This window comes from Marmota marmota, unplaced genomic scaffold (assembly GCF_001458135.2).
Source record: "Marmota marmota marmota unplaced genomic scaffold, marMar, whole genome shotgun sequence".
Lineage (NCBI taxonomy): Eukaryota > Metazoa > Chordata > Mammalia > Rodentia > Sciuridae > Marmota > Marmota marmota.
In genome coordinates, this window is record NW_026000240.1 from 35,706,251 (window position 1) to 35,718,817 (window position 12,567).

The window sequence follows — 12,567 nt, forward strand, 5'->3', positions numbered from 1 at the left end:
GGCAGGGCGGAGGGCCCGGGCGGCTGACGCTTCCCGGACCCGCGTTCTCCGCTGGTTTGGCCCAGGCCCCCACCCCTCCCCCATTCAGCAACCCCACCCTGGGGCTGCACGGTCCGGGTCGAGCTAGGACGGCCCATCCTACATATTTCATTGCCGCTGTGACCCCTGCCCCGCCTTCTCCTTTTGGGCTCCTGGGACACGGATTCCTAGCCAAAGGGTCCCGATATGCCCCTTGACACCATTCCACTTGTCTGGCGCCTCACCCGACCCCATCTTTGGTGAACCTCCCCTGCTGGCCCAGAGGCACTTTTGAAGGCAAGTTCGGGGCCCGGCTGCATCCTGTTTCCGAAGCCTCTTGAAAGCCGAGAAGACCCTTACCATGGGTTCCCACTGACCTAGGTGAAGAGCCCCGGGGTCATCCTAGTATCAGCGCCGGGGGTTGCAGGTGGGAATAGGCCTCTCTCTATTATACAGTTCACTGCCCTGGGAACTACATCCCCTCAAATAAATAAATAAAAGAACTAAAAGTCATGTGCAAGGATTGTGCTTGTAGAGCGGCCTCTGGGGAGGGGAAGTGCCTCAGACACCTGAGGATCCAAGAATGTTTCCAAACAAAGAGCCCTAGGGCACTTCCTCCAGGGGATTCTGAAGACTTCATCTGCTCCATTAGAGCGGTGGGAACAATCTGTACAGCCAGTCCTCAAGGCCCCAGGGACCTGCCTGAACCCAGCTGATCTTTTAATGCTCCAGTGCAGCTGGGGAGCTGCCACTTGCCTATGGGAACCCTGAAACACTGGGTTGGGTACTAGATAATAGTCATGACTGACGTACACAGCTTCAGAGAAGCCTGGGACAACTTGGGTGTTCCCAGACAACTCTGGGATATTCTGCTGTCTGTTGCCCTCTAAGCTCTGAGGTTGGAGGTCTCAGGCCTTTGCTGTTCTTGTGACTCGCCATCCTATTCAGAGCCTTTTTCTTCCACTGTCTTCAAACCTTGGGCTTTTGGTCTGGCTGCCTGATCCCCAAGCTGCCTGGTTGCCTAGAGATTTCATCTGTACCTGTTACTCATCAGCTTTTTAGTGAGTCTCTGTCTTTGCCTGGGGTTGGTCTCCATGACTCTAAAGCAAGGATTTGGACTATCAAGTAGCCTCTGAAAGCAGAACTTCTGGGCAGGGACACCCCCCACCCCCACCCAACCAGCACTGAACACCAGCAGCTGGAGGCACATAGATGAGTGTGGACATTGGGTGTAAGTGCGGGCCCTTTGGCAAAACTTCAGAGCTGGGAAAACAGTCCTACCCTTGACCTGTTTTCCCAGCTAAACTCAGCCTGGCCCCAGACTCCCCATCAGATGTGCCTTACTCTTTCACAGTTCAGAGCCAGTGTATAATCTTCATTTCTACCTGGTACTTTTCTTTTCTTTTTTTTTTTTAAAGAGAGGAGAGAATTTTTTTTTTAATATTTATTTTTTAGTTCTCGGCGGACACAACATCTTTGTTTGTATGTGGTGCTGAGGATCGAACCCGGGCCGCACGCATGCCAGGCGAGCGCGCTACCGCTTGAGCCACATCCCCAGCCCCTCTACCTGGTACTTTTCTATTCATTACTCATCCTAGGTAGATGTTGCCTCTTGCAGGAGTTCTTTCCTGACTTATTGGCAAGTTAAGCTTGGTTACACCATATGCTCCTAAGAGCATTAATGGTGCCTGTGACTTACCTTCTGGACCAGGCTCATTAAAGACAGAGATGTTGGCTTGTGCTCCCAGGGCTATCTAATTAGGTTTTTGGCATCAGAAAAATATAGATTTAATAAGGACTGGGGATGTAGTGGTAGAACACTATCTCGGTAGTAGAGCACTTGCCCAGCATGAGCAGAGACCCAAGTTTGATCCCCAGAACCACAAAAAAAAAAAAAAAGAAAAGAAAAATTTTAAGCCTTAGATGGCTGCACACCTATAGTTCCAGCAACTAGGGAGGCTTAGGTGAGAGGATCATTTAAGCCTGTAAGTTTAGGACCAGCTGGGACAACATAGCAAGATTCTGTCTCAAAAGAAGGAAAAGAAAATGTAGAAATTAATTAAAATGAACTAGATTTAAAGTTTTCCAGGAGCCCAGCAGCAGGTTGGGTTCTTCTGAGCTACTGAAAAATGGCTAATCAATACCCACTTCAAAATGGTTGAGGGTCATCAGACTAGGGTTTTACCCCAGGAAATGACTCACTGTGGCTAGTTCCCTCAGTGACATAGAGAATGGGGTCGCTGATAGACCTGTCTACTTGCTTTGGCTCCATATCTTGGTGCCATTCTTATTGACTCTTTTCTTCTTGCCTTGGAGGTGCCAAGTGCTGATTTACGGATACCTAGGCAGATCTGCAGTGCCTAATGCCATGAGTGTGGTGGTGCAGCATGTGGAGGAAAAAGCTGTGCACTCCTGGTCTCGCATCTCCACAGCAGGAAAGAAGGCCCTGGAAGAGGCGCTGCTTGTCTTTAACCCCATGAGCCAGGATCTCAGTGCCACAGAGGCCCAGCTTGTGGCCTTTCTACAGGGTCTGCGAGATGATGGCTTCCAACCTACCATTCTGCGCAGTGGTGATGTCTATGGGTATAGTTCATGTACAGCCAACCCTCCAAGCCAGACGAAACTACAAGCTCATGCCCCCATCCCAGCTGCCACATCACCTCCAGCCAGTGCTCCCCGAACTGCCATTCAGCTGCCCTCAGGCAGGGCCACATTGCTTCCCATGCCACTGTCTGGCAGGCTGGCCAAAGGGTCCACACCAACCCTCACCAAACATGCTACCACCAATCTGCTGCTGAGCTCCCTGAAGCAGTCAAGTGCCAGCCGTGCCAAGGGTGCAACAGTGGGCTTCCCTGCTCACCTCTATCCAAGTGTCTACCCTGCTATGCGGCTTTCAGTTGTCCTTGAGGCTCTGGTTCCACTCAAGACTCCCATGCCTTGCTTAGGTGCTAAGCACAAGGCACAGTCACTAAGACTTTCACTTGCAGACTCTCCCCTGAAATTGCGGAAAGGTTCAGGGAAGGGTCCAGGGAACCCCCAGCCCAAAGCTCCCAGAAAAACAAACAAGGGCCCCAAGTGTCTGACTCGCAAAGGCCCTGGGGCTGGACCCCAACGAGGCACTGGGCTCCAGAGCAAGACTTACAGAACCACTGGTTCCCTCAGTGATCTGCAAATGAAAGGGGGCTCTGCCCTGAGCACTAAATCAGACCAGGCCAAGGCAGCTCAAACAGTGTCCAAAGCTGCCTATGCCCATGCCAAGGCAGCCAAAGCTGATGCAGCACAAGTCAAGGCTAAGGCCAAGGCAGTCCAGGCCAAGGCCAAGGCAGTGCAGGCCAAGGCAGTCAAGGACAAGGCCAAGGCAGTCAAGGACAAGGCTAAGGCAGTCAAGGCCAAGGCCAAGGCAGTCCAGGCCAAGGCAGTCAAGGACAAGGCAGTCCAGGCCAAGGCCAAGGCAGTCAAGGCCAAAGCAGCTCAGACCCAGCCCAAGGGCAGGGGCAGGCCAAAGGGATCTGCTCAGGCCAGAACTGCAAGGAAGGGCCAGAAAACCTACTCTGAGACTGTGGGGCAGAAGAGGAAAAGGGCTGAGGAAGCAAAGGACCTTCATCCTAAGAAGAGAACACGGCTGGGGCCCCGATCTCCTAAGTCATGGCTGGGGTCAGCAACAGCAAAGCTCCTAAAGTTCCGGGCCATAAAGGTAGACAGGCAGTCCTCAGATGATGAGGTTCGACAGCGGGCCCAACAGATACTCCGTGTGAACCTGTCTCCTATAATATGGCTCCAGCCATTGCTGCCATACTCAACAACCTGATTCCTTCATACAGCAATATTTGAGAAAATAGCCCAACTGTGTGTGTGGCCAGTGGCACAGTGTGCCATGCCTGTGGACTCTGCAACTTTGAGGATTCTGGGTACCTCTCCAGGGCCCCTGCAGCTGCCAGTCTCCTTTCAGAAACTGGAGGATTTGTGGTGGGGTGGGTAGTGGGAGGGGTGTTCTTATGGCGCAATGCACTGTGACTTGTTCTTCAAGTTGTATGTCCACTGTTCCATCTATCATGTTTTATACCTTTTCACCTTCCAGTCTCCCTGCCCACCCTCCATGGTCTTTTATTGTGTGTGTGGCTGCTGGCAAGCCAGCTTAAGCATATAGGAAAAGTTGTCCCAGTCAGTTTGAGTGATGGGGTAGGAAGGCAGAAAGGGGAAGCATAGGCCCCTCTGGAAAGACGAGTGGGAATTTGGATACTGGCTTCTGTGGGTATGTGAGAGACATCTCACGAGGGTAGGGGCAAAGCCACTGTGAGGTAGAATACTTCACCTTGAGGCTGCCCTATTTTTTATCCAGTCAGACCCCGTATAGTAGGACTGGGCAGCTCAGTGGGGAACCTTGCAGCTAGCAGTATTTTAGGCCAGGGAAGGGAGACTTTGTGGTACTGCTACTGGGGACAAAAGATACCCTGGCTTTGTCTGGAATGGGGCCAAGCTTAAAGGGGTTGAAGTGCCTCTGCTGAGAATGTACTAGCTTGTTTCTCCAGTTGGTGGTAAAGGACTAGGCATTCAATTAGGACTATAGAGCCTGCCTTCACTGACCAAAGAATTTTTTTAGTTGTGTAGGGTATCTGAGTTTCCATCTCTGCTTCATCAGCAGTGCTTTTCAAGTGTTTTATTTACTCCCAGGTAGTTTCACCATGCCCCCCTATCACAGACCTGTATATTTCAGGTGTTATTGGCACATTCTGCTTTGGAGGGAGAACTGGGCCTTGAATGCAACCAGCTGCCCTATCCATCTGTGGTTCATCACTGGTTGCCCAGGCTATATAGCAGTGGCTGAGCACATAGGGAGGGAGACACATTGCCCAAAGGCTCCTGGGGACAGCATTTCAGGGATGGAGGGGAGAGCTTTGTTTGGATGAGAATCAGATCCTCTCTGTCTCTGGGTTTGTCTGAGCCCTACTATTGCTAGTTGCCCTGAGTGGTGGGCCTGTGGAGAAGCTCTAGATGTTCCCCGCCCCCTTTCTTCTGCCCCTGGGTACTGCTAAGTAATTAACGATTAACGTCCTTCCCCTGAGTGTATTGTCCTCCCTTGGTTCCCCAAACTCTGAGGACATCTTTGCAACCATCTGTGCTGTAACCCTTCAATCCTGCATGCTACTTACCCTCTGGGTTCTGCTTTCATTGTGAGAATGGGAAAGACCTAAGGGCCACACTGCCTCTTCAAGGGCTGTATTTTGGGACCCACTCTGTATTTTCCCTCAGGCCTGATTCCAGGTCCCAGCATTTATGACTCCTGGTAGAGTTGGGTCTCCTTCCATTTCTATTGCTGCCACCAGTGGGTGAGGGTTGGTTGTTTGCAAGAGGGCCAAGCAGAGGGGGAGGAGGGATCTGGCCTCCTGGTGGGATGGGGTGAAGTAGGGGTATCTCAGATTTCTACTTAAGACTCTACCCCACAGCCGGGTGGGGTGGCGCATGCCTGTAATCCCAGCAGCTCAGGAGGCTGAGACAGGAGGATCGCAGGTTCAAAGCCAGCCTTAGCAATAGTGAGGCACTAAGCAACTCACTGAGACCCTGTCTCTAAATAAAATACAAAATAGGGCTGGGGATGTGGCTCAGTGGTTGACTGTTCCCTGAGTTCAATCCCCAGTACCATAAAAAAAAAAAAAAGACTATACCTCCCAGTCCCAACTCCTAGATCAGTTGGCCAGAGGGTGCCAGGTGTACTCACTTGGCTGCTCAAGCAACAGTTGTTACCTGTCCCCTGGCAACTTGGTTGTTGGTAAACCAAAACCTCAAACTTCATCCACCTGTGACCTTCATGGCCCCAAACGGTATTGTATTGTCTGTTACCCTGCAGGTAGGTAAGAGAGTGAGAGCCCTGGAGACTGCTGTCTTTGAGTTGTGGGGGCAGTTTCTTTGGGGTGTCCTGGGTAGGCTAGAGTCCTATGGGGGTCTGGGTCATTGCTGGGGGCTGGAGGGAGCACCCTGTGCTATTGGTATTTTGGAATAAGAAGCTGACCTGCACCTCCTGCCTAGTCAAGTCTCCTTGGGCCCTCCCTGACAACTCAAGAATTGCTGCTTTTATGACTTTCGGGACCAGGGAGGTCATGACATGGAGAATGTGATTTCCCAGAATGGCTGTGGAAGCAACAAGACCTGGTGGCAGGCAGAGTGGTAAGGGTGCTGGCGTGGCCCTAGGTGGGAGTCTAGGGTCAAGGCCTGATTGTGGATTAGATCTAAGGTTGACTATGTTGAAATTGCCACCATTCATCTGGACCTAAAGGATATCTCTACCCCTTTTATTATCATGAAAAGTGCCCCAGCCTGAAGGCTTGCCCAGCAAGTGTTGATCCTATGCCTCCCTACTTGATGGTCACCAAGGATGCTTATCCCTGGTGACCCAAGGCCCCCTTCCTGTCTGTAGACACTCTACCCAGCAGCTCTGCTCTTTGAGTGGACCATGCCCACTCCTAGCACATGTACCAAGGCTTTGCCAATAATTGTTTATACTTTTTTCCTGGGATTCTCTTCTGTCCCTGTCCAAAAGGTCAGTGACCTTGTCTATGACCAGCATTCCTTGAACATTGAGCTTTCCACTCAAGGCAAGTTCAACCCTAGAGAGGAAGGGAAGGGGTCTGGGTGAAACTAGAGGCGAAGCCTGTTTCCTCCTCTTAGATCATTTTTAAAGTTCTAGACCCTGCCATTCTAGTGGAGGACCCAAGTAATCCTGTGCGTTGGAATGTCAGGACAAAGCCAGACACTGTAGGGAAGTAAGGTTCTGCTTGGGGGTTTGCACTGACAGAGCAGGGCAGTTTCCTTAGCTGTGCCCCATCAGGGTCCTTTATTGTGGTCCCTGTGTTGGCTTCCCATTATTGTTTCCCTAGAGCACAGGGACTGCAAAGGGGAGCCATCTCCATTTATCTCCTATCTCTGAACCATCACTGGACCTTTTTTGGAGCTCTATTGTAGTCCTTTGTTACTGTCCCCATTGTTGTCCTCATCTCTGTTCTATGACTGCTCCTCATAACTCTCCCCTGTTGTGGTCCTCCTGTCATTGCCCTCCTAGATTCATGATCCTTGCCTGTCAGTCCCTCTTGTCCCTGCAGTTGCCTCTAGGTGGCATCAAGGAATCTCTGGATATGAACTCTTTCTTGTAAATAAGTCTTTTGTTAAAGGACTAGAAAGCTATATAATCATAACCAGCAGAGTCAGTCCAGGAGGATGCCAGAGAAGGACAGATTCTAAACAAGACTTCTTTACATGTACTAGGTATTCCCTCCCCACTTTAATTTCAGCTATTACTTGCTGCTTATCCTGGGCCCTCACATTGGATCTGCAAGCTGCAGAGGAAAGAGGAGAGGCCTGTAGAGAAAAGACACGTGAGAAAGCCTCAGCTTTGTGTTTAAGGTGCAGAGCAGAAAGAGGAATCAGAGACCCATCCCTTCATCCATGTGTACATTTAATAAGGGTTCTTTAAGCTCCACCCTCTGTCAGACATTTTCTTTCTTTTTCCTTTTTTTTTTTTTCAATTGGTTTTATTTTTGAATAAAATACATGACAGTGGTGTCAGGCATTTTCTAGGCAGTTTGATGGGTGGCAGATGGACAAGGTTTTTGTTGGAGCTAACATGAAAGCAAGAAAGACAGTTGATAGATAATGAAACATACTAATAATTTATGTGGTTAAATGAGATGATATACAGATTTCTAGTTTGGGTGAAGGACTGAGAAGTGAAATCCTTTTTTTTTTTTTTTTTTTTTTTTGAACCCAGAGGTGCTTAACACTGAGCTACATCCCCAGCCCTTTAATTTATTATTTAATATCTTTATTTTTTTATATATTTTCATGCAGTGCTGAGGATCAAACCTAGTGCCTCACACATGCTAGGTGAGCCATAACTCCAACCCAGATTTAATTAATTATTTAAAAAATTTTTTTTTTGTACCAGGGATTGAACCCAGGGGTGTTTAACACTAAGGTGCATCCCCAGCCCTTTTGATTTATTTTTCATTTTTTGAGACAGTGTCTTGCTTAGTTGCAGAAGCTATCTTTGAACTTGTGATCCTTCTGCCTCAGCCTTCTGAGCTGCTGGGATTACAGGCATGTACCACTGGCTTAAAGTGGAATCCTTTACTGCATTTGGGGAAGTAGTTTTCAGATACCTGGAGATGTCAGAATGAGGTAGTAGGAAGTAGTGGGATGTACAGAAGCAACATCAGAACTGGAAAAAGGGAACTCTAAGTGCATTGGTGGAATTAAACATGATTATCCCAGGATGGTACACTCAGGGGATCATGGATAGGGAATCCCATAGCATGGGTGCTTGAGGAGGTAACTGCAAGAATGTAGAGATAAGAGACTGCCTGCCATTCTTTCCCCTCCATCCCAGCCATAGATATGTGAGACACCTGAAGTCTGACCTTCTGTGTCTCCAGCATATGACTATCCTCCATGTGAACTTCCCTCAAACTGCATACACTGGGGGACCTCAACGGACACCCCTTCTATTACTATGTCCTCTATGAGTTCAAGATCAGAAGCAGTTGATCATACCTCTAAGTGCACATCTGCACATGGGGCCCCAGCCAATGTGGAAGGAATGGTAAGGACCATGGAAGGGACATCTTGTAGTGGAATGGGTACAGTTTTGCATCTATCATCACCATATAGCTGGTGTTCACTGAGTGCCACCAGGACTTGCAACAGGACCACTCATATCATGCAACAAGTCTAGGCACCTCCATGTCTGCCCGGGTAGGTGCCGGGGTAGGTGCCGTGTCCTACCCTGCTGGCCAAACCTGCCAAGGGTCAGCCCACCCTATATCTACCTCTCAGGTTCTGCCCCAGAAATTGAGTGGCATGGACATGCCTACAGTTGTCACTTTGACATGGCTGCGTTTCTGTCATCTGGCAATGTGAATGGAGGAGTGTGCAATTTATGTCAGCACAGGCTAGGCCTTCTTCCACTTGTAAGCCTACGGAGGATTCTTGTTCCCCTTGATCCTATAGACATGGGTCCTCCAACCTCCAGTTCCAACTGTAATCCTGATTCTTCTGCTGCATGGTGACTTCTGACCTAATGGCTTCCTTAACCTCTGACCACTGATCCAGCCTGTAACTGTGACTCTGTGCGTGGCCTGGAAGGGGGTTTGTGAAACCATGTCTGGGGGCAGTGCTGTGACTTCTGACAATCTGGTCCTTATGGTATGAGTTCCACTGAGCCTAAGGGCTGCTAGCATGAGCAACCCTTAGGGTAGTCCCCCAACCCCATGTCCTCTTAGATCTGCCCTCAAACATTTACCTGATAACACATGTCCCATTTACCCCGTGACAGTCCTATCAGAAATCTAAGTGCCCTCTGCCTTAACCTGCAGGTGCAAATCTCAGAGCCAGGCCCCTGGCACTCATTCCTATGATCCTTGTAACGGTACAGGTCACTGCAAACACTGTCTCTGGATGGCACTGGAGCAGTTGTCTGGCAAACCTTGACCCACCTTTAATTTGAACTTGACTTGGGTGCCAAGTTTCTAGGAGTTTAACAAGTATAAGGCTATAGAAATACTGACTGTAGCTGAGTGTGGTGGTGTATGCCTATAATCTCGACGACTCAGGAAGCTGTGGCAGGAGGATTGCAAGTTTGAGGCCAGCATTGTCAGCTTAATGAGACCCTGTCTCAAAATAAAAAATAATATGGACTGAGAATGTATTCAGTAGTAAAGCACCCCTGGGTTTAATCCCCAGTACAAAAAAGGGAGGTGGAGAGGGGAAGAAAGAAAAGAAAAAAGAAATAGTGACTATAAGTTGTAGACTGAGCCTTGCACATAGTGGGTGCCATTTACTGACTTGGTCAGTCCCACCATAGCTACCTGAACTAGAATATGCCCTCAGGTGTGAGCTTTAGGAATAAAAGAAAGTGACTAAAATATGTTATAACATGTTACAACAGTATTCTACACTGGATTTAAAGGTGTTTCACAGAGGAAGACAGCCCAAAAGAATAACTCCATCCCTTTCTCCCCCAACTCCATGATAGTAGGGATTGAACCCAAGGATATAAGTAGCTGGGATTACAGGCATGCACCACCACACCCAGCACTTCTTGCATTGAATTTTATAAACCATTTGTATAGATTTAACTCTGGCTGTAATCCTATATTCATTACCCCACCCCAATCCCTCTCACTTTTTCTCTATCTCCTTCTTATCTACTTCTGAGAAGCCTAACAGGAATTCACCAGGGCCTCCCCTCTCCCTCTCAGCCACAGACAAAGGAGCATTCAAGCTTTGTATCACTTCTTGTCCCTCCAAGCAGTCCCAGTATATGACTCCAGAGGTCCCTAACCTTCCTATTCCTATGTGGATTTCCTGCCCTTGCTCCACCTGACTGCTCTCTCCTAGAGTCCGAGTTATGGTGTCTGAGCAGTGGCTCAGGTTGCCAGACCTGTGACTGTGACTTTGGGGACTTCTACAACAATAGGTGTAAGACAGCACCTGAGAGTTGGGGTGAAGGAGCGAAAGTCCAGAGTTCTTGCCCACTTTCTGCTGCTGTGCTTACTTAGGTGTTCTGCAGGGAAGGGTCTCTGTCTATGTCACACCTATGTCCTTGGCCACCACTACCATAAGCTCCATTTGGGATACTTCTGTGTTACCAGGCACACAGCTGAGTTGGAGCTTGACCAGGCAGGGCCTTTAGCCAGCTGACCCCTGGCTGCCTACTAGTGTCTCAGAGAATCAGAGGCAAGAAGAAATCAAGGCTCAGATATTGGAGCTGAGGAGAGAGTTAGTGTTCAGAGAGAACTATCTGGAGGAAGAGGTTGAAGGTTAGGAAATTTAGGAAGATTAGGAAATCTAGGTGGGGGTTGTCAGTGTGATTGAAGGTTCAGTGTTTTGGACAGAGTCTATATAATTCCCAAGACAGTGTGGGAGAGGACTGGGCCAGAATGTTGAGGATACTGACACTCTGTTTGTCTCAGTGTGCCCTCTGGCCTACCCTAACCCACCTACACAAGACCAAGGGACTGCCCCTGGCCATACAGGGACTGGGCTTACTTTCCCCTACCTGTTGCCTTCCACCTTCCTGCTAGGTTGTGCACCTGCCATGTGTAAAGAGTTGTCTGGATTGAGGTCTATGGATCCTGGGGCTATCTGAAGTTCCACCAGGCAGGCTGCATGGCAGGGGTTGGAGAAGCACCATGAGGTTCATCTGATCTTGCCCTTCTTGCCAGTATATGAGTACCACCTGAAGGGTTCTCTGAACACCAAGCATGACTTACTGGGTGGGCAATGTCCCTGCTGTCTCCACATCATTGGTTATATCTTTGACCACTGCATACCTGGAATAAGTGAGCTTTGGGCCTACTGGGAGCAGTGATGAGCTTTTGGACCAAAGTGGGGTCAAGAGCTTCCAGGGTCCAGCCCCAGCAGGGATCCAGGGGTCCTGAAGGATGAGTAGCATTGGCGAAAGAAGAAGAGATGGGATGACAGGTTGCAAGTTACAAGCAGACTCCAGAAGGATCTGCTGCGCCTTTATTTTTATACCTTTTTTGCAGGTGTTTTTTCAGGTAGTTAATGGATAGCCTCAAATCCCGAAACTTCTTTGATTTACATAATTTTCAAGAGTTACAATCTTTTCTGACGTATATTGATTACCTAAGATATTGAGTACATTGTTTAAAATATTTTCCTGTAACCTTTGCCAATCATGATTAAGCTTTTACATTTTTACCTCAATCACTAGGTGCTACACTACAAAACTAAACTACATGTCTCCTGACCTATTATTAACTTTTAACTTTAAAGCATACCTATAATTATATCATTAATCTTTAACTTTAAAGCATACCTAGGATTGTTGGTAAGCTTTCTTACTTCTAAACTAAAATTCCAATAAAGCGCACTTAAAATAGTGAAAGTCTATTACTTAAAAGACTATTACTCTGAAGTGCCTCTAAAATATATTTATGTTAATTTTACATTATTTTATTTTTAATTTCCAAGGTAATTTCCTTCTTTCATATGACCTATTAACTGCTTTCTTAAAGAGTTTCTTTGATCCTTAGTCAAAGTATACCAATTATTTTTTTAATATTTATTTTTTAGTTATAGTTGGACACAATATCTTTATTTCGCTTATTTATTTTTATGTGGTACTGAGGATTGAACCCAGGACCTCGTGCATGTGAGGCGAGCGCTCTACTGCTGAGCCACAACCCCAGCCCCAAAGTACACCAATTCTTATGTCTTTATATTCTTTAACTAAAGGGCAAGCTCTGCACCTCAACCCATTTGCCATTAATATTAACTATGTGTTTCCTATTTTCATCATAAATTCCTGTGTAAGACAAAGGAGGGTCTGTTGGTGGGGAGAATGTATGTTGCACAGGTTGTGGCTTTAGAATGGGGGCAGGTGGTGGTTTAATGAAAATTATTAACCATGGGATAAACATTTCTTCTTGCTTAGACTTGAGGAATAACACTATTATTTGTATCCTGAGAGATATTGAAGCACATTTTGGGACATGTCTTAATTGTATCCTTAGTCTCATTCTGGGAATTTTCCTG

General features: G+C 47.9%; 2 protein-coding genes across 7 annotated transcripts in view; one reads left to right on the forward strand and one right to left on the reverse strand.

Annotated features, from left to right (window-relative positions):
• The window catches only part of Klhdc8b (kelch domain containing 8B), a 10,184-nt gene extending 9,770 nt beyond the window's left edge, over positions 1–414 (reverse strand). The window contains exon 1 of one of the 2 annotated variants that reach the window (XM_048794504.1): positions 396–414. The gene's annotated coding sequence lies outside the window, so the exon portion shown is untranslated. Of the gene's footprint in view, positions 1–378 lie in introns of both variants that reach the window. The other variant, XM_048794503.1, reaches the window with a different exon arrangement.
• Ccdc71 (coiled-coil domain containing 71) overlaps positions 1–7,752 on the forward strand; it is a 7,895-nt gene extending 143 nt beyond the window's left edge. Inside the window, exons 2-4 of one of the 5 annotated variants that reach the window (XM_048794501.1) lie at positions 254–259; positions 2,334–3,370; positions 3,428–7,752. In XM_048794501.1, coding sequence (XP_048650458.1) covers positions 2,387–3,370; positions 3,428–3,826 — 1,383 coding nt within the window. In that variant the 5' untranslated portion in view covers positions 254–259; positions 2,334–2,386 and the 3' untranslated portion in view covers positions 3,827–7,752. Of the gene's footprint in view, positions 1–6; positions 446–1,555; positions 1,589–2,333 lie in introns of those variants that run through there. The other 4 variants (XM_048794500.1, XM_048794499.1, XM_015487220.2 and 1 more) reach the window with 4 other exon arrangements.
• The last annotated feature ends 4,815 nt before the right edge of the window (positions 7,753–12,567 follow it).